This window comes from Cucumis sativus, chromosome 3 (genome assembly GCF_000004075.3).
Source record: "Cucumis sativus cultivar 9930 chromosome 3, Cucumber_9930_V3, whole genome shotgun sequence".
Taxonomy (NCBI): Eukaryota; Viridiplantae; Streptophyta; class Magnoliopsida; order Cucurbitales; family Cucurbitaceae; genus Cucumis; species Cucumis sativus.
The window spans coordinates 2,785,348-2,808,046 of NC_026657.2; the positions used below are offsets into that span (position 1 = coordinate 2,785,348).

Consider the following 22,699-nt stretch of genomic DNA (forward strand, 5'->3'; position numbering starts at 1 on the left):
TTTTAAGACTTTTACTTTTATGGCTGAATTAGAAATTTGCTGTCGTAAAGAGAAAGAAAAAGAAACACACCAACTCTCTTTGAAAAAATACAATGAAACATGACCGTTAATGTATGACACTATAACATCATCCATATACGTTATCTTGTATTATAAATGTAAAAGTTAGATTCTATAAATCATTCTCAACCCTATATATTCAAGATGAATTTGACCCAACATTTTCATGTAATTTTAAAGATCACATATCAATACATCTCTAGTTTTACCAACTATTACTCAAAACTCTTTAACATATAAAATAATTTAAATCTAAAAAAAAACGTGATCAATGGATTTTATCTTTGAATTATCTATTTAACTCAATGGTTAAAATTACAAAAAATTTAAATTTTCATTCGTTAGACTTAACGAGTTTATAATTAAGAAAACTCAATAACCATAAACGTTGAAAGTTAAAACCCTACAACTACATCTACATGATTTAAGGTAATAACCTTTTTATTGTTGAAAGTTAAAATCCTACCTTCACTTAAAAATGGGTGTGATTTAATTTTTTTTCTTCTTTTTTAGTATGTAATTTTCAAAATACTTTATTACATAATGTTAAAATCAAATAGAAATTTAGTTATTGTATTGATAATGAAATTGTTAATAATAAATTTAGAATATTTGTAAAAGAAATTTAGTTAATATTTATTTGGAAATATGGAATGGGTGACGTTGAAGCTCAGTGGAAAGCAGTGTGTAGTCCCGAAAAAGGAACGCGTAATCTCATCTGACCGTGACGGAAAAGCCACGACAGACCAACGACAGAACAATCCACCACATAAACAACCAATTATATCCCTCCATTTGTCATCTCACCTCGCACTATCCCCTCCATCTGTGACCCCACTGGCTAAATCGTAATTTCCAATTCCGTTCTCTTCCTCAAGAAAATCCTAAATCCTCAAACAACGGCAATCTTTTCCTTTTTTCCTTCCAATTCTTTCATTAATTCTTCCTTTTTTTCTCGATTACAAAATTGCTTCACGGAATTTCTTTTCTTGCTTTTCAGTTTCAACTTTTTCTCTTTCTCCGATTCTCTTCAACTCTCCTTCTATCTCATTTCTTCTCCAATTCCTTCACTTTTCCCCCCCTTCTTTTCCTAGGGTTTTCTGAGATTTCCCATCAATTATTTTCTCGATTTCTAACATTTTACATACACTTCTCACGTGGGTGTTACCGGACAACAAAACCCATTTGTCTGATTTTTAAATTTCTGGGGTTTCTTCCACCGATGACATATTATGAGACGGATAACGGTCGGAGAGGAGAAGTGGTGGCGGAGGATATTGAGGTGGGAATTCGATGTGATGATGATGGTGGTGATCACAATGGTGATTATGTTAGATTGAGACAGAGTCCTTGTGATTGTCAACATGAGGTTTCCTCTGAAGGGGGGGATTCTTCTTCTCAGCCTTGTTCTCCAGCTAGGTCTTTGTGGCTTTGGGTTCGTTTGGTGGTGTTGTTCGTTTTCTTGGTTTCGTTAGCTGTTGTTTTTTTCAAATGGGTTGGACCATTTTTCATGAATAAGGTTAGTATTTATGTTTAATTTTGACTCTAATTCTGATCTTTTTTCTTCCATTTCAATTTGAATTAGCTTTGATTTTGTTTTTTTATATGTATATCGCAATTGGGTTTGCGATTGTTGACTGTTATTTTGGGTTTTTGTCGAGTTTTCCATGCCAAATGGTTTTGTACGCGTTGTTGTTTTCTGGGTTTGATTTACTTGCTTTGTTTCAGAATTTTTCTATTTTTTTAATTGCAAGTTGTGGGTTCTGCAACTTCTGACCGCATGGCCATAACAAGAATATGAATACTTATTTAATATGTTTCTTAACCTGTATCAGTTTTCTGCTGTTTTACTTGGTCGTGTTTAAGCTCTGCGATGTGTTGTTTTTTACTGGGTTTTGGTTTTGATCCTTTGAAACTTCGTCCATTATGTCACTTATTGTGGTTACATCACATTTTTGTTTAAGAAAGTTCTTGCAATTGGGCTTCATTCAGTAGCTTTAGATCTTTTGTTGTCGTCTGATTATGCTATCTTCGGTTAAAAGAAAAACACACATATATTTTATGTGGCTATTACAATGACCATGCAACGAATTAGTTTCATAATTCACACTAAAACCAATCGTGGTGTCTAGTTTTTGGGATTTTCACATTTCAAAGTATTTGATGGCTTGGTTTTTTGGGAAATTGAACTGTGCAATGTTTCATTTTAAAACTGACAGGTGTTTCATTTGGTACAGGAAATAATACCAATTATAAATTGGGAAGCTGAAACTTTTAGTACTCCAGTGCTGGCTGTTTTTGTTTTCGCCTCAGTGGCACTGTTCCCTTCATTGCTTTTACCATCTTCACCTTCTATGTGGCTGGCAGGGATGACATTCGGTTATGGCTTTGGGTTTCTGTTAATCATATCAGCAGTAACCATTGGTGTATCACTTCCATATTTCATTGGATCTTTATTCTATCGTAAAATTCAAGTCAGTGCTTGTTTTAAATTTGTATCCTATTCGTTTATTAAATGCTCAACATAGTTTGTATCCCTTCGCAGCTAAACTTTGTTCCCTTTTTTTACAGGGATGGTTAGAAAAGTATCCTAAGAGAGCTTCTGTTTTAAGATTAGCAGGCGAAGGAAACTGGACTCATCAGTTTCGGGCAGTAGCACTAATTCGGATCTCTCCATTTCCTTACATTATATATAATTACTGTGCTGTAGCAACCAATGTCAGATATGGTCCTTACATCTTGGGGTCACTGGTTGGAATGGTGCCAGAAATATTTGTTACAATATATACGTACGTATGCCTAACTTGACACTGAACCCTACTCATACATGCACATGATGGATTCCATCTCTCTTGAATGCTTGCTTGTAAATCTACATTAAGTATTTCTCTGGCATTTAAACACATGAGAATCAGCATCATATTTCTACAGCAAAAAACGAAAACCCCTTCCAGATCAATACAACCTGTTCATTAGTTAGCTTGGGAATGTTTACACTGTAATATAATGAAAATTCCCAAATCTCATTTAATTCAATTCTCATTGAAGCCAGCTTGAATACTCTGTGGATACAGAAATAAACTTGTTTTAGGATTAAAAGGTAGCTTTAAAATTAAGAAACTTGCCACTTTCTTTCGTTATTGGGTGAACTTTATGTACATGGTTGATATGAAATCTAAAGGGTTTCCTATTTGATACTACTGCCCATCTAGTCGTCTTTGAAAATTTCTTCAAAATACTGAAGATAATTTAGTTTATGAATATATGATTTATGTAGGAGATATAAGCTTTGAAATGATTGGATGCTCTTTCCCAAATAGCTCTCTGAAATAGATCATTTGAGATATTTTTTTTACCTGAATAAAGACGGGACTTTATTTTTCCTGTTGTAAAAATATGAATAGATACTATTTACCTAAGCTTTCATCATCTTCCTTGTGTTACTGCAGTGGCATTTTAATCAGAACACTGGCAGATGCTTCACAAAATCAGCAGTTCCTCTCAGCCCCACAGATTGTGTTCACTGTCATTGGGTTTTGCGTTACTGCAGCTACTACGGTTTTCTTCACTGTATATGCAAAAAGGAAGCTCAAGGAATTGCAGATAGATGATGATCAATTATTGCAGTAGTTGAGGCCTTTTCCTTAGCCAGGCTAAACTTACTTATTGGAGCACATAGAGCTAACGGACAATGGTTGCATCAATCGAACAATGTTGTTCGGTTTCAAAGGAGCTTCAATTTAAACGGAAAACAGAAAATAGGGCAAATATCATTCCCCAGATATCATAAATCGACTACAAAGCACATTGGAAAAGCAACAAACGATACGAAACAAGTATGTTGTCTTTTATCTCTATGTCTGCTTTCAAATCTCAATTGTAATGGTTGGAATGAGCTATAATAGAGTATTATTGGATTGGATTGGATTGGATTTAGGCAAATGCAGGGTCTGTATATGATGTTATAGTGTTGTTTGGTGATATGATGGTACATAATATTCATTCTTCTACTGCTGAGTTCAATGTTACTCAATAGTTTAACAGTGAATCAGTGTATACAATGTTTTTTTCTTTCAATTTACATTATTCAACCTCTGTTGGCTTCACATGGAAGTCCTTTGTGGTCTGCCTTTATTTGTATGCATGGTGATGAGACAGAAGGATAATGCCACCATGAGATGTAAATATCTTATAAGAATCTTTGCTAACTGCTAATGCTTGGTCCTACTTACAGGCATAGGTTGGATAAATTGGGTTCTGTTTCTTTTGGACACTTCCCTGAAAGAACAATATCTCAAAACTAGATCTTTCTAAATCGTTTTCAGATTATCAACAAAGCATAATTCAATCCAATCTGTAACCAGAATTCTCACTCAGTGGTGAATATACTTTCACTTAATTTTGATTGTTTGACGTATTAGTGTGTTGGGATAAAGAGTGCAATAGTGAATATTGAATCATGAAATCTAGGAGTTGGGAAGTCCTCTATGGCGGTAAGAAGTTGATAGACCTGGTAGAATAAATATAGATGATTTTTTAGTGGGGGATCTATTAACTCCTCAAACAAGGGGTGGCCTCACACGCCACTTCACACCTCCTTGGATCAAACGCACACGCTTTGTGTAGCACTACTAAGTACACTTTTCATCTTTTAAATATTTGTTTGCCCTTTTCATCTATATAAATATAATTCGTGTTCAACTTGGAAGTTGAAGATTTAAAATAGTGTTATTTTCAAATATATTATAACCAAGCAGTGGTTTTTATATATATATATATATATATATTTATATCTGCGCTTTTCTATATATATTTATAAATATTTTTAGAAACATTCAAAAGAAAAGACTTTTTATAACGGGTATATAAAAAATCACTATGTAACTACTTTTTAGTAGTATATTCAAATATATAATGTGTTAGAGTCGCCATAACCTTTTTTAATTATATATTTTTTCGTTTTCAATATATATGCTGTCTTGTATTCTCTATAAACTTTTTTCATTAATATATACCGTTGTTTTTAGATATGATTCCCTATTCTTCCAGAATTGTACTTTTCATTTTTTTTAAACCCTCGTAATTATGAGAGGTTTATGAGACAATTGTGCATATGACCTTTACGAAAAATCTTAGCAGATTGGGCTATTAATTAACGAAAGAAATAGTGGATTTAGACTATTAGTGTAATAAGGTATATTAAATTAGACTATTTAGAGTTGAAAACCCTAAAACTAAATCATGATATTATATCAATTAACTAAAATTTATTTTACATCTAAGTGTAAAGTATAATTATAGTTGGATCGTTAATTGGTGTGTAAATACAAAGAATTAATTCTTTGAACTTTAAATGTAGAATTCCAAAAGATGATAAAAAGGAAAAACACAGACCCACACAAAGTAAGAACTTTGGGCTCCCCCCTAACAAAATGGGCCGTTTAAGATCTATGAGAACGAACCGGCGGTCTGGCAGGGTGGTTTTGGTTGAAGTGGTACGTTGAGTGAGTCACTAAGATGAGGTCTCATGAGAGTCACCCTCGATCGATGAGGTCATAGTCATGGTTAGCCAATTGGAGCAAAGGCCACGCAATTTCCACACCATAACTTTGTATCAAAGGTTGGAGAAAGATTGGATACTTAAAAGCTCCCATCTTAATAAATTTGAAAATAACACACTCATAATTATTATTTTATTGTATTTTAACTACTTAATATAAAATTTTTATTTTAATTAATGTAATAGAAATATTCATTTATTTATATCTCAAGTCAGCAGATAATTAATTAATATAACATTATATTAAATAATGTTAATATAATTTAGAAAATTCTAAAGTACTTTTTTATAGGTGAATTTTAAAAATGAACATTTTTAATTTTCATAATAACAATAAACTCATTTGGTTTTTGAGTTTTTAAAATATACCATTTTAGTTCACCAGTTTTGAAAAAAAATGTTTACAAGATCATAAAAGTATTTTATGTTTGAATTTTCAAAAATAATTATATGATATTTAAAATTTTTAAAAATAGAGAAGATATGACTTTTATAAATTATTCTTCTCATTTAAAAATGTCATATACTTGCTTAAAATAAAAATATAAAGCTATTTAAGGAGTTTTTAAAACCTATTTTTAAAAGTTTGGAGACTAAAAGGTACATCTTGAAATCTTGAGAACCAAATGAGTCTATTCTTATAATCCTCGAGGCTAAAAATGTTTATTTTTAAAATTCACAAACTATTTTTTTTCTTCTTATAATAGTTATTTGATTTTGATATGTATATATTTAATGTCATATTATTAACTACATGAATATAGATATTATCAAATAAATACAAAAAGGATACATTTCATATATATAAAAGGGGGGGGGGGGGGGGGGAAAGTATAAAGTAATAATGGGTCAAAGCCCATGGGCTTTGTCCAAAGTGTTTGAAGGAGTCAAAACACACATTAATGAACGCTTTAGAAAAACAAAAAACAAGAACAAAGTTCCAAAGCACTTGTCTTTTTCTTTTATTTATTTCAACTTCCCTTTCACAATCCATCCATCAATGATCCATCCATAAACTAAATAAAATAATACAAATACAATACAATTTTTAAATATATAAAAAAAACACATATTCTTTATTTATTTATTTGTTTTTAAAAAGGGTGAGAATCTTTTCCAAAAGATGCCAACAACAAAATATGGGCAACCAAATGCCTTTGAACCACACGCACCCAACAAAGACTGCCTTTGAGACTCGGACACTACTCTACTCTATTCTATCTCCATCCTTCTTCTTCTTCTTCTTCCCTTCTGTTCATCTACTTTCAAAACGTTCATGTTTTATCATTGTTTTCCTAGACGTAATGAAATTTCTTTGTATTAAAGTTTATTATAAAGAAATTTATTTGATTTCATGTTTTCTTTCAATTGTGATAAGAAAATATTAAATCAAGACAGTAAAATGTTAGGTATAACACTTGTGGATTTATGTTTAACTTATCAGTTTTCAAACTTTTAAAAAATCTCATCGAACTTTTTGGTTTTAGAAAATGTCTTACAAGTTATCATTAGTAGTTTAGAAATTAAACTCTATTTGTTATAAAATTAAACGTCCACCAATTTATACACACTTTTTAAAGTCTTAGATCCTTAAACCATTACGTTTAAAGATGAAGAGTCGTTTTAAAATTAAGAGATTTTTCAAATACCGCTTAAAGTTTGTGAATAAAACATGTAATTTAAATCAAATAAAAAAAACTAGAAAAATAGAACGAAAATTGAATGTTATAATAGCATAAACACCAATTTTGAAAATATATTGTCGAGCTTAAGTAAGCAAAAACTCAACTGATTAAGACATATAGAAACTAAAGTCTTCTTACCACCAAATATTGGGTTGAAGACTTGAAAAGAAAACATAAATCTTCTTTTAAAAAAAATATCATGAACGCGCACAAAACTTTATGTAATATACATACCATTTTGAGTTGAAAATAATCACGAATGTGATGCACGTACTTTAGAAGATAAAGCAGATTAAAGTGATATCCAACGTTGATTTGTTAGACGACATATTTATTGAAACAAACATATAAAAAGGTTGTTAGTGCATCAATTTTAATAAACCCTTAGACTTAAAATAATAATAATTAATAATAACAAAAACGTTTTAATTTAATGCCAGATTTGTGATGATGAATACATTATTAGTGTAATGGGAAAAGCAAGTACAATTTATAAATTGTACAAATATTAGCAATTGCATATACATTAGGTGATTAAAGCTATTGCACACAACTTAGCCACCTTGACCCCCTCCAACCCTTTTTCTTCTCTAATATGCCTTTTGATGTTCTCGAACCTCACATGTGTAAAAGATTCAATTTACTGTACTTTGACATCTAAGTTAGTACAAAAAAGTGATTAGTTTAGTTTTTGAAGTGGTTGAATGAAGTTAATTATAAATGTGTCATCCGATACATGTTTGTAGTTAATTGATATATATTTACTGGGTCAAATGGTCAACCCAAAACTCGATGCACTAATATTTCACTTTTGGAGACGCATCAATCTTCTATTCTATTTCCCTTGCATGCTTAGGTCGACAATACACAGGCTTTGGGTTTTGTCTTCAACTTATTGTTGTTATTATTTAGTAATTTGTCACATCAACCCTTGAAATAATAAAAAATAATATCATCTAAATTTTCTATTAGTGTTTAAGTTATGTAGACTTGAATTCATCTACTACAAGGATATAAGAGATGATGGAACCTCGTAATTTAAAGACGAACGAACAAATTAATTATAACTAAACTAAATTTATTTTGATACATCATTTTCTCTCATTTACTTACTTGGGTGTTGATTGTGGTGAGTAGAGAAAGAAGAGGTACACCAAACTATGAATCAAAAATGGTTTTGATTGGAGAGAATATGACATTTCCTTGAAAAAAAGGAAAGGAATCTCATTTTGATTATTAAATGTGTAGACCTCACCCTATTTATTCTCTTCTCTTTATTTAATTTTACTAATTCTCACATTATCTCTCAACTTTCAACCTTCTATTCTTTTGTTGAAATTTTAAAGTGCAAAACTTTAGGCACAAATGTTGAAAAATAATATATATGTTAGATCAATCATGTGGCTTCAAATAAATTGGTATGTGAAATGTTAAATACGTGTATTACTATCAACCGAGATTAGAGTTTAGTTGTTAGGAATATTATACTACAACTAGTTGAGATATACTTAGTTTTGATAATATGATAATACATACATGTTGTTGATTTATGTGTAGATACGATAAATATCGAAAAGTAATACATAAAATATTTACTTTTTAAAGTTTACAAACTAATTTAGAGTGCACAAATTTCAAATGTTGTAGATCAAAATTAAAATAATTCAAAATTTTAGAAAACAAAATTATTTTTTCACTTGAAATTTTTAGTGAAACAATGCACCATTTCTCGTTTCAATTTTAAAATAAATTTTAGGAAACAAGAGCGTAGAACTTATTTTTCTTTCAATTTCATATTTTTTTTAAGTTTAAAAGAATACTTTTATCTCTAAACTTTCATAAAAAAAAAAAAGTAATAGCCTTTTTTTTATACTGTAATGATTTAATCTTTAAATTTAAGTAACAAAATGTACCAATTAATTTTTATAGTTTAAAATTTTGTAAAATGTAGTTAATATATTTTTTTCGATTCTAACTAATTATTTTATCAAAATTAAGTTAATAAAAAATATAATTAAATCTCTTTTTTTATTGTAAAGACTAAAACTTTACAAATTTACTAATACTAACTAAATAATCTCATATTAATTTTTTAAAAGTAAATTAATACGATCAAATCATTTCAAACAAAAATTTAAAAACTAGAATGTTACTTATAACGATTAAAAAACCTAAAAGTTATATTTTAAATTTTTGTTTATTTAATATAGTTAAACTTTAATATCAATCACTACTAGAGTAGTGGTGTGATTGGTGCATTTAATTATATATATGTCAAAAACAAATTAAACTTTAGTATTGAATTGAATTAAATGATTATAAATTTGAAATTTAGGTGTGTTGTGAATAACATCTCATATGTATAATATTGATTTTACATTTTGGGGTTTGTTTGACTTTTTCTATTTTAGTTTAAAATAAATTTATGGGCATTTATTGAGAACAGTTGTGTTGTAGTTTTGAAACTAAAATTTCATACAAATAATTAAATAAGACAGCAGCATTGGTCCATTTATCACATTTTCACATCTCTTTTTCTCACTTTTATTTCCCTTTTTCTTCCTCTAAATAAAATATATGGATGGGAATGGAAATGGAAATAAATAAATCATAATTGTTCTTGTTCAATTCTTTTTTCTTTCTATAACCCTTTTGCATGCAAATTAATGATGAGAGAATATTGACATGCACACAACATCTATTGCCAATGCTTAAGTTAAATAGTTAGAAAGTGCGAAAAGTAAAGAAATTCGAGTGTATCATTGAAGATACCTCTTTAGGTATTATGTTTGATATATTTATGATATTGGGTTTGTTCGATTCAGAGCATGTTAGATAGACGTGTGTACTAGCTCTCTCATGATTTAAGACTCCTAAACCTCAAAGTTCGAGATTAAGGACTAATGAATGAATCTTTCAAAAGGCCTAGTTAATCTGTCTTGTTTTGATTTCGATTTTTTTAATCGTTTTTAAGATTTAATATTGAGAAATTATAGCAAATAGTAAACCGGGAAAAGAATATGAAAATATAGTACGGTTTTAAAATATTTGTAAATATAGTAAATATTGACAAGTTTATCATTCATTGCATGTATTTCTTATTAATGATAACGATTGATAAACATTTTTTTAAAAAAAATTATCGATGATAGTAGCTATTAATGATATTCGCTAATAGTAGTATCATTGATACAACTATCAAGGGTAGCAACTGACAACACATTTATTGAATTTAAAGTTATCAGTGTTATTTACTGATAGCAGAATATCCAGTTATAGTATAATAGTAGCATCATTGATACAACTATCAAAGATAGCAACTGATAACACATTTCTCAAATTGAAAGTTATTTTTGATATATAACAACTATATATCAATGTTATTCGTTGATATAGTTATTGCTATCAGTGATAGCTTTCCTATTGAGAAAATTTAATTTGGAAGAAGCGCGAGAAATGATGGCGTAGGCATGGGTGCTATTAAAGTAGATTTAGAATTCAAATCTTAATTAATTATCATTGTAAAAGAGGGAAGACAAACTAGTAGTGTATAATTAAAAGTATATGAGGAAGAGCCCTATGAAATAATTACTTATAAGGTTCATTTAATGGTGAGCTTTTATTGGCCTATTGATTGGCCTTCATCATTTGTAATTACTCCTTACTATTTCTCAATAATCAACCCCACAAATATTTTCAATTTGAGTATTTAAAAAATAAATATGGTCCTCTAACTTTCATGAAAAAAACTGATTAGGATATATATTTAAAAATTGACTTTAAAAAAATGTATTTGTTCTTAAATATTTTAAACCCTATATTTGGTTGAATATTCTATATTATGTTTTGTTTATAATATAAATGTGTGTCACATAGGTTGGGTCCAAACTTTTATGAATGAATATGGATTCTTAAACAATATGATGTTATATAATAGCATTTTTGTCTTAGGTTCTTTGGAAACTATTTTCAAAATAGTTCCAAATTAAAAATAAAAATAAAGAATTGTTCTAAATAATAAAATAAATTTAAAAAAGAGAAGTTAAAAAGTTAATGAAAAATTGAAATTAAAATAGTAATTAAACCATATTGTTTTAATTAATGGAAGCATGGAAGAGAAGAGCCAATTCAATATGACAAAAGTAGTACATCAAATATTAATCTTTTTAGTTTTTTAATCTTGGAGTACGTTGACATGTTCTTACCTTTTTCAATTATTTTATTTATAATAATGGAATTCACAACTGGAATATACTCTTTATATATTTTAAGTGGATTTATTTTGTGTAAAATTACCAATTATACTCTCAATATATGCCATTAACAATTAATCACATAGTAGTGTTAGAAGTCAAAATTGTAAACTGAACCATTTTAAAATTTATTTGACACATGATTAAAATTTAAGGATTTTTATATAAAATATAAACATTTAAATTTGTTTACGTATATAACAAAATATCACAATGTATTTTGTGATAATGAAGATAGATTGCTATTTGTGTCTATAGCATTACATTTGGGATAAATTGTTATTTTTTCGTAAACATTTTGGTTTATTTTGTTTAAAAATTAAGAATTAAAATAAACTAGAAGAAGTTTTTTATTTGATGTTTAAAGTTTTGAAACTAAGATTTGATTAATGATTCTACTGTTTCAACTAGTTTTTGGACTATAAAAAATGATGTTTGAGATTAAGTTGTTGATTGTGTAACTATAAATGAATAAATATATTACTTCCATAACCAATGTGTATCAATTTCTAAACTTTAGATACCAAATGAAAAATGGTTCGAACTTGAAACAGAAAAAAAATGGAAAAGAATGAGGGAAAATGTGTAAAGGGTTGGACTTGGTTCACACAAGTTGATTAAGTGTGACAATAAAGAACACAACCAAATTGGGTTTCTCCTCTCATCGAGATCAAAAATTGTTTAACAAAATGGCTTGTAGTTCCCTTTTCCCTTTTTCCCTTTTCCCCTTTTTTTTCCTTCACCTTCTCCACATACAATTTACAGTACAGACAAATCACTTGGTTGAGTTGGGTTGGGTTGGTCCATTTGGCTTCTCACTCACTTCCTTTCATTTCCTCTTCCCTTTCCTTTTTCTTTCATTTTCCTTCCTCTGCCGTTTTAATGGCGACCCTGGTTTTGGTTGTTTGGTTGTTGAGATGGAATAAATGTTGCATTTTAAACACATGGCCCTACATTTACACTCTGGGTTTCCATTCTTAATCCCACCTTTTTCCCCACTTCTTTACATTTAACTAAAACAGAGGAACTGAAGAAGAAGAAGAGAAGAAGAGGAAGAAGAACAGGAAGAGAGAGAGAGTGTTGTTTTTGTATTTGTAATTGCCTCTCTCATCCACGTGCTTCAACCAACCGCTCAATTTCTTTCTTCTTTTTCTTACAGGTTCTTCCATTCCACTTCATTCATTGATTGTCGTTCTCTTTCTTTAATTCCATTGCTGTGAAATCAATGGCGTGGGACTCTTCAATCCCATTTCTGGATCTTCATTTCTACTCTTTTCTGATGAAATCTGGGTGAGGAGTTGAATCATTATCAGATTTAAGTGGATTGGATTTCTGGGTACTTCTTGCATTTCCGATCTGTGAATGCGATTGGATTTTTGTGCTTTTTTGTTACTTTCTCTTCAGAGTTTTGTGTAATTTCTGTTGTGGGTTTTTGGTAGAAATGTTAGTGGTGTTTACTGTTTGGATTATCTTCAAAACCCAGATCGTGAAATGATCTAAATCGGATTCCCAAAATGCCAAATGGGTAGTTAGATTGATCCATGTAGTTGATAAAGGATAAAAAGGAAAAAATCTCTTTACTTCCTGAGCATGAGAAAGGTTAATCAGCTTTGTCTTTCTCATGCTCTTCTGTTCTTCATTCTATTTCTCTTTGGATTTTGCTCTGCTGTCACTGAGAAGGACATTTTGCTTCAATTCAAAGATGCTGTTACAGAGGACCCGTTTAATTTCTTGAGAACTTGGGTTGCCGGCGAGGATCATTGCCGTAGTTTCAACGGCGTGTTCTGTAACTCCGATGGGTTTGTGGAAAGGATTGTTTTATGGAACTCTAGCTTAGCTGGAACTTTGTCGCCTTCCTTGTCGGGATTAAAGTTCTTGAGGACTTTGACATTGTATGGAAATAGATTTACTGGTAATATTCCGATCGAATATGGCGCCATTGTTACACTATGGAAGTTGAACTTGAGCTCCAATGCGTTTTCGGGTTTGGTGCCAGAGTTCATCGGCGATTTGCCGAGCATTCGGTTTCTGGATTTGTCTAGAAATGGCTTTACTGGGGAGATTCCTTCAGCTGTGTTCAAGAATTGTTTTAAAACTAGATTTGTTTCATTTTCTCATAATAGATTTTCAGGTAGGATACCTTCAACAATTTTGAATTGTTTGAGCCTTGAAGGCTTTGATTTCTCTAATAATGATCTAAGTGGGAGCATTCCTTTGCAACTCTGTGACATTCAAAGATTAGAGTATGTTTCTGTAAGAAGCAATGCATTATCTGGGAGTGTCCAAGGGCAGTTCTCTTCTTGCCAGAGTTTGAAACTTGTGGATCTGAGTAGCAATATGTTCACTGGGTCACCGCCGTTTGAGGTTCTCGGATTCAAAAACATCACTTATTTTAATGTCTCATATAACAGGTTTAGTGGGGGAATTGCAGAGGTGGTGAGTTGTAGCAATAATCTGGAAGTTCTTGATGTTTCAGGAAATGGTTTGAATGGAGAGATCCCATTAAGCATTACAAAGTGTGGGAGTATTAAAATATTAGATTTTGAATCTAACAAGCTGGTTGGGAAGATCCCTGCTGAACTTGCAAATTTGAACAAGCTCTTGGTGCTTCGGTTGGGTTCTAATTCGATCACCGGGACAATTCCGGCCATTTTCGGGAACATCGAGCTACTTCAGGTTTTGAATTTGCACAACCTCAATCTTGTTGGTGAGATTCCTAACGACATAACCAGTTGCAGGTTTCTTCTTGAGTTGTAAGTCCCTATGAAAACCTCAAACAACATTGTTTCCAATTCATCTCCATGTTGTGTAAATTCAACTTGAATTGTTCCTCGAATGATTTAATTTTTCTTTTTTAAACTTCAGGGATGTTTCTGGTAATGCATTGGAAGGGGAGATTCCTCAAACTCTTTACAACATGACATACCTTGAAATCCTTGATCTACACGATAACCATCTGAACGGAAGCATTCCATCGACGCTTGGGAGCCTCTTGAAACTGCAGTTTCTGGATCTATCTCAAAACCTGCTGTCTGGTTCAATACCTCGTACTCTTGAAAATCTCACATTGCTGCACCATTTCAACGTTTCTTTCAATAACCTTTCAGGCACCATACCTTCTGTAAATACGATCCAAAATTTCGGGCCTTCTGCATTCTCGAACAATCCTTTTCTTTGTGGTGCTCCCTTGGATCCTTGCTCTGCAGGCAACACCCCTGGCACGACTTCCATATCGAAGAAACCAAAGGTTCTTAGTCTTTCTGCAATCATTGCAATCATAGCAGCTGTTGTGATCCTGGTCGGGGTATGCGTGATCTCCATTTTGAATCTAATGGCTCGGACGAGGAAGGCAAGGAGCACCGAAATCATTGAGAGTACACCGCTTGGCTCAACCGATTCAGGCGTCATAATTGGGAAACTGGTTCTTTTCAGCAAAACTTTGCCTTCCAAGTATGAAGACTGGGAGGCTGGCACCAAAGCTTTGCTCGACAAGGAATGCATAATAGGGGGTGGCTCAATCGGCACCGTCTACAGAACAAGTTTTGAGGGCGGCATCTCCATTGCTGTTAAGAAGCTGGAGACTCTAGGGAGGATCAGAAGTCAAGATGAGTTTGAGACTGAAATCGGACGTTTGGGAAACATCAAACACCCAAACTTAGTCGCTTTCCAGGGCTACTATTGGTCGTCATCGATGCAGTTGATTCTCTCTGAATTCGTCACGAATGGCAATTTGTACGACAATCTACATAGTCTGAATTATCCAGGCACCAGCACAGGCATTGGCAATGCGGAGTTGCATTGGTCTAGAAGATACAAAATTGCAATTGGAACAGCTAGAGCTCTTGCTTATCTTCACCATGATTGTAGACCTCCAATTCTTCACCTCAACATAAAATCAACTAACATACTGTTAGATGAAAACTACGAAGGCAAGTTATCCGATTACGGGTTGGGGAAGTTGCTTCCAGTTTTGGACAATTATATCTTAACAAAGTACCATAGTGCCGTAGGGTACGTTGCACCGGAGTTAGCACAAAGTTTGAGAGCTAGTGAAAAGTGCGATGTGTATAGTTTCGGAGTGATTCTACTGGAGTTGGTAACAGGGAGGAAGCCAGTTGAGAGTCCAAGAGCAAATCAGGTAGTGATTTTGTGTGAATATGTAAGGGAGTTGTTGGAAAGTGGTTCTGCTTCTGACTGTTTCGATCGTAACTTACGTGGCATTGCCGAAAACGAGCTCATCCAAGTGATGAAGTTGGGATTGATTTGTACATCTGAGATCCCTTCGAAGAGACCGAGCATGGCAGAGGTTGTTCAAGTTCTTGAGTCGATACGAAACGGATTAGGATCATAGGAATAACAATGCTGGGATGGATAGAGATGTAAGGAATGAATGGATAGTAGCAGAAGCTCAAGCTTTTTTCTTTTTCTTTTTTTTTTCTGGTTTAAGAGGATTCTTTTGCATTCTTTCTTCTTTTGTTTTGTGATTAACATCATTGATCGATCGGGTTGTTCCTTCGGTCATGAAATATTGTAACTGTTGAACAATAAAATTCTTTATTTATTGCACTCAGATGGATCTTCATCTTTCTAAACACTAAATGCAATTCCCTCCCAATGTTAGTATGCAAAACTCCATGAAAGTCTTATATAACTTCCACTGTCCTTAGAGGAATGATAGATCACTCTTGCATTGGTTTCAACTTTGGTAAGTCTTCAATTTATTTTACAAATGAATCAATATATAATTAGAGATTTTATAATGAATGAACTCTTTACTACGTATATAACAATTTCCGTATAACAAATTTTGTATTATTTTTTAAACTATTCCAAAATTACCCTTATTTTAAAAGAAATCTCCACAATTTTCTCTTTCTCCACAATTTTCTTTCATTCTACACCATTTTCCCCATTTTTCATCTTCACAATAGTTTTGTCCATTGTCCATATTCACCGTCTTTTTCTCCCTTCTTCATCTTTACCATTGTTTCTTCTCCATCTTTTTTGTGATTTTCTCCTATTTTAAGATCAATTCTTCTCTCCACGATTTTCTTCCATCTCACTTTCATATTTTTTTTAGATGTGATTCTTCCCTAAAATTTTACTTCATCCAATTTTTATAATTTGATTTAATTTCATCACTTGATTTTATTCAATTCAATTGATTTTATCAATATTTTTATATTTAAAAATGTGTTTAATTTCACTTGTATTGTACTTCGTTAGTTTGAGGTTTCATAGAAATGAAACATATTAAGAATTTTTCTATCACTTCTACAATTTTAGGTTAAAAGAAATTGAGATTTTTTTTCCTAAAAATATTGATGGATACAAGTTATCATTGATAGACTATTAGTTAGATTAGTTAATATGAGCATGGTGATGTTAGTCTATCATTGATAGACCTGTATCCTAGTGCAACACTAATATCCTAAGTTATCATGATAGTAGTCTATCAATGATAGACTCGTATTCTAGTCTATAACTAATAGTAGTCTATCAATGATAAATTTTTATCCTAGTCCATAAGTGATATTAGTCTATTAATGATAGACTCTTATCTTAGCCCATCACTAATAGTAGTCTATCAATGATAGACTCGTATCCTAGATCATCACTGATATTAAATCTTATCCTAGACCATCACTAATATCCTAAGTTATCATTGATAGTAGTATATCAATAATAGATATGTATCCTAGTCCATCACTGATAGTAGGATAGTAGTCTATCAATGATAGATCTGTATCCTAGTCCATCACTGGTAGTAGTCTATCAATAATAAACTCGTATCCAAGGTCATTACTAATATTAGTCCATCAGTGATAGACTCTATCTTCTAGTAAAATCAATTGAATTGAACAAAATCAACCTAGAGTGATGAAATTAAATCAAATTGTAAAAACTGGATGAAGTAAAATTTTATGAAAGAATCACATCTAAAATAATATCAAAGTGAGATGGAAGAAAATCGCAGAGAGAAGAAATGATATTAAAATAGGATAAAATCACAAAGAAGATGGAGAAAAAACGATGGTGAAGATGGAGATGGGAGAAAACTGTGAAGATGAAAATGGAGAAAATTGTGGAGAAAAAGAAAATCTTTAAAGAAAATCAGAAAATGAAGAAAAAGAAGAAAGTGGAAGATGGAAGACAACACCTAAAATGTATTTGAGGGTATTTTCGTCTTTTAACTTGAAATTTAATTAAAATTTGTCGTATGCAATTCTTTTAAAGATTTGTTAATTTGGAGTAATTTGCTATATTCCCACTCATAGCATATAATTATAGAACAAGAAAAAGCCCAGAGAAGGAAAAGGAAAGATTATGTTCATCTTTATCAAATCTTAAACTCTCTCCATATTCCACGATGAGATAAGTAAATGAAGTTTAGATAGTACATGTTTTTTTCCTTTTTGTAGTTGGACAGCCCAATAGGATTGGACACAGTGGGCCTACCCAAAAGATTATTGGGCTTAGGTTTAAACCTTGTGACCCATAATCCATGGATATATATGGACACTTTAATAGATATATATAGCCTACATTAAAGTATAAATTTGATTCTTATATTATGGATAGGAAAGAAATAAATATTTAGAAAAATTTTAAATAATGGTAAAAATGCTAATTTGGTCCAAAATTAAACTTCAAATTTTTTTGAACAAAATAATTCAAAATCTAGAACATTTATCAAATGTATGATGTCCGAATGATTTTTCATCTAAAAATTTCTTAAGGGAATTATGAATTAATGAATAGTTGCAAGAGTATTAGTGAAATTGAGATTGAGATGATTATTAACTATCTTACTAAGTTTTCATTTTATATTCCAAAATTCTTTTTAACTTTATAAGGTTGGTTTACTACCAAACTCAATCATCGATGGTGAGATTGAGATCTGTAGAGACAGAAGTCATGCTAATACTACTCAGTCAAATTCAGTTTTAAATAATTTTCAAATAATAGTTGTAAGAGTATTAGTGAAATGGGTGAGTTGTGTTGTTGTGGGCTGTGGGGGCATTTGGTGTATGTGTGTAAGAGTATGTGTATGGTTCATTAATATGTTTGAAAGAGATTATGCAAAGAGAAAAGTTAGATAAGTTAGAGACATTGTCAGGCTCACAAATGAACCATAAATTATTTATTACATAAAATCAAAAAAAGAAAAAGAAAAGAATAGAAATAGAAGAAAAAGTAGGTAAAAATATCAAGTGAAAACCATGACTTTATTTAATTCCACATTTGTCTTATTCATTCAATAAAAATATATGAATATTTTCTGAAAATCTTCAGCTGCCATCCAATTTAATTCCACATTTAATTTGATGGGTAAGTTTTGAGCAATCTGATCCCATCAAGAAACACATTGAAGAAGAAAAAAAAAGGACAAAATTTAAGTCTACTTTTGAAAACTGGTAGTTGAATTGGTTCTAAAAGTCAATTTTTCTTTTTCATTTGGAGTATAGTTTGAATGGTGGAACACACAATTTCTAATACTGTAATTTTTATTACTCGTTTTTAAGAATAATTCAAGAAGATAGAAAATAGACTCAGTTAATGATGGGTCAAATCTAGATGAATTTAATTTAAAATAAAAGAAATTAGGTTGACGTTTTGATGTAGAAAGTGTTTCTGATTTTGGAAACAAGTTTTAATGTTTTGTACGTGAATAGTTAATAGTGTTGATATTGTATTTATGGCAGTAGGTTATTTGTTATGCTTTAAATCTTTGAGTTAGTGATTTTGTTGAAAAGATTTTGGGAAATTTTGATTAAATGTCATGTTTGAAAAATAGATTCATCAATTAATGAGGGCACTCAATGTGTTTACTCAAAACAAGTTTGAGAAGGAATGTTTTGTTTTTATTATTTTTTGCTTTGTATTTATGCCTTCCCTGTGCACATAATAATCAATTAATTGCATCCAACTAATTTTATTTTAACCTTTTCAAATAAAAAGGTAGTCAAATCCTAATCGACTCTCTTAAGTTAAGAAAGATCGATCATTGCTTAATTAAGTGCTTTATAGTGTTCACCTTTTTTTTTAAAGTTGATTAATGTCTCATAACGGTTGTGTAAAAGAAGGATGAGAAAGATATCGTAAAATAAACTCGTTTGTCATTTTTTTATTTGACCAACTAAGAATATCCACTTTTGATTTGAGGGGCATCTCATGAATGAAACCTTTTTAGAAAGTATTTGTTTCAACTTTTAGTACTAATAATATTCCTCAAATCAAACTAACCCTTTCCTACTTTTCAATTTGGAGACTATAATTCAAAAAGAATCTTCCACTTATATACATATAACCTAATTGGTTAGCATCACACCAACTTAGTTCATTTCACACATCTTTTATATCAAATCTTCCATTTTCATATTCTACATGTAATCTTCTTGAAAAATATAAAATATTATTTTTTTTTTTCCTTAAAAAGATCAATAATTTCAATATTATATTTCACTATTTTTTCTATGCATTTTAGAAAATAGCGAAACAATTTACAAAATAAAACAAAATTCATCCAATTGTGTGGAGCATTTTTGAAATTTTTGTTTGTACTTTCTAAATAGTTCCATTATTTTTGGATTATTCATGACAAATCCCCCATAATTTATTTGGATTTTATCTTATATTTTTAAATTAAAATGGTTAATCATACCATACAAATGTGAAATTATCGTAAATGACAAAACTATTGAAAACATAGCAAAATTTTAGAATCTATCATTTTCTAGAGGTTGATATACATATATAGATTTTTATCCGTATCTATTATAGATAAATTTTGAGAATTTACTAATTTATAAATATTTTACTTTATTTTAATTTGTTATATTTAAAAAGAACGTAACCCTTAATTATTTTTTCCCTATTTTTTCTCTTTAAATATTTAAATTTATTTGGAAAACCATTGATGATTTTAGGTAAAATTGAAACTTCAAAATGATTTGTGTGGTGTAAAACTAAAATGAAATAAAAAATTATGAAAGATGTTAATAACTATGGGTTTGAATTTGCTGTGGTTAGTTCCAAGTCTAAATGTAAACGAGTATAAATTCTACTTTGATTTGTAAATTTTATTGTTCTATTTTACTTTCTGAATTTTTAAAATGTTTGTTTTAAGTTTTTTAAAACAATACTATTTAAATCATTATTGTCAAAAGTATGATTGGGTACAAGTCTTGTAAAAATCAACTGCTCTATATACTATATACTGGAAAGTCGCATTTGCGATTAACTTGTCAGTCTAGCAATTAAGCACAAAGTCATGGTCGATACACGATTTCAATGTTAAAATCATTTACCATATATAATTATATATAATTCCATATTTATTTTCGGATTATCTAAAACAATTTACTATGTGTAATTATATTTTTTCTATTATTATAAAATTTGAGAATTTTCTAATTTACTAACAACAAATTATTGTTGGGAATTTTTGTTTGCCAAACTTAATTTTTCGTATAATAAATGCCGAATAAGAAGAAATCAATAATTTCAATCTATTTAATCTTTTTTTCTATATATTTTTTTTAATTAGCTAATTTTGTTTTGCCTTCTCAAACGAAAATATTTAAATATTTCCATCATTTTATTTTTAAACTTCATTTTTTTCTTTTGTGATAAAAATATTTTTTATAGGTCACCAAATCTTAAAATTATTTTAAATTTTTAAATACATTTTCTATTTAATTGGTACTTTTTAAATTATTTATAAAAATTCAACTTAAATTTGTAACGTTTGAAATTAGTTATAAATTTTCTAAAACAAATAATAAAATTTTAACTTCTTTTTAATAATGGTTAAATGAGTGAACTTACCTTTTTATTTTTTAAATCATCTACCTTTCTTTGATCTAGTCTTCAGCCACGTACTCTGTAACTGGATTAAAGAGAGTCGTGTATCGAGCATACGACTTTCCTCCACAACATTTTTATCCCATATTTTACTATACTTTCAACTTCAACCCTTCTTTTATTTATTTTTTCATGGTCACCCAACTTTTATCATTAATTTGAAAAAAGAAACATTATCCTTAAAATTAGTCCCTAAAAATTTGATTTGATATATTAGTTCAATATGAATGGTTTCTTTGACAAAGTTCCCAAATATATGTGGAAGGGTTGGTTTGAACTTCATACCATGTTTGAACGAGAAGATGCCATATAATAATATAAAACAAAACTATATCATATAAGAAGACAAAACATGATGTTACCAAATATTCTTTGCCCAAAAAACATGGTTAAAATACAATAATATTCAAATCAATTCAAACACAATTCAAATAATTAGTTTTGATTTTTTTTCTAACTTAGTAAATACTCCTTTTCCATCTATTATATTTTCAGGCGTGGAATGGATTATTATAATATATAGTCATTATAGTTTGTGTTTGGAATGTATATTACTATAATTTGAGTTATTATAATATGTGTTTGGAGAAATGACAAATAGTAAAAGAGGGAGTGAAAAATAGTGAAAAAGGAAGTGATGACAGACGAGAAATGATAGTTCTAATCATAATTCTAGAATTATGATAACTTCTTAGGCAAACACGGAGTAGCCCACTCCAATTCAAATGATCCATTATGTTTATGTTTTATGATTGTTTTCGAAATTAAAGTCAAAATCTAAAAACTAATGCCTTATTTGCTAATTGTTTGTTTGTTTTTTTTTTTTTTTTTTAAATTTAGATTGATGTGTGTTTTTCTTACATTGGAGAATTAAATTTTAAACTATTTTTTTAGAAAATATTTTAAACATTTTTTTTAGTTTTCAATATTTCGCGTGACTATTGATAACATCGGTAAAAAAAAAATAGATAGAGAAAAAGGCAGGAAATTTAGACGTGAAAATTAGTGTTGATATGGTTAGTTTTCATTACAAAAAACGAGGACTTATTGATGAGTGATTTTAGAAAACCAAATTAATTTTTTAAAAACATGTTATATCCCCCTAAGTAGCAATTATTGTGTATATATATTTGTCTAAATTTGGTGAGTAAACAAACTCTTATACTCCCAAATAGAAAAGGAAAGAAGTTATATTTTATTTTTAAAAAAGCAAAAACTAAACAATAATAATTACTAGACAAAGTCAAGAAAAAGCAATTACTAATAATTAATTT

The 22,699-nt window shown here is 30.0% G+C and overlaps 2 protein-coding genes across 2 annotated transcripts; both read left to right on the plus strand.

Moving 5' to 3' along the window:
- Positions 1-952: 952 nt before the first annotated feature.
- On the plus strand, positions 953-4,173 carry LOC101205840 (transmembrane protein 64). The gene is made up of 4 exons (XM_004147909.3): positions 953-1,579; positions 2,298-2,534; positions 2,632-2,849; positions 3,510-4,173. Exons 1-4 carry the CDS (start codon positions 1,283-1,285, stop codon positions 3,688-3,690), a joined length of 933 nt encoding a protein of 310 aa, XP_004147957.1. The 5' UTR covers positions 953-1,282; the 3' UTR covers positions 3,691-4,173.
- An 8,085-nt stretch (positions 4,174-12,258) lies between these two features.
- On the plus strand, positions 12,259-16,157 carry LOC101212415 (probable LRR receptor-like serine/threonine-protein kinase At1g12460). Its single transcript, XM_004147936.3, has 2 exons — positions 12,259-14,311; positions 14,424-16,157. Exons 1-2 carry the CDS (start codon positions 13,149-13,151, stop codon positions 15,907-15,909), a joined length of 2,649 nt encoding a protein of 882 aa, XP_004147984.1. The 5' UTR covers positions 12,259-13,148; the 3' UTR covers positions 15,910-16,157.
- The last annotated feature ends 6,542 nt before the right edge of the window (positions 16,158-22,699 follow it).

Coding starts and splice junctions, on each gene's coding strand:
- LOC101205840 (XM_004147909.3), top strand. CDS start 1,283: ATGACATATTATGAGACGGATAACGGTCGGAGAGGAGAAGTGGTGGCG. Junction 1,580..2,297: donor GACCATTTTTCATGAATAAG/GTTAGTATTTAT, acceptor CATTTGGTACAG/GAAATAATACCAATTATAAA. Junction 2,535..2,631: donor TATTCTATCGTAAAATTCAA/GTCAGTGCTTGT, acceptor CTTTTTTTACAG/GGATGGTTAGAAAAGTATCC.
- LOC101212415 (XM_004147936.3), top strand. CDS start 13,149: ATGAGAAAGGTTAATCAGCTTTGTCTTTCTCATGCTCTTCTGTTCTTC. Junction 14,312..14,423: donor TGCAGGTTTCTTCTTGAGTT/GTAAGTCCCTAT, acceptor TTTAAACTTCAG/GGATGTTTCTGGTAATGCAT.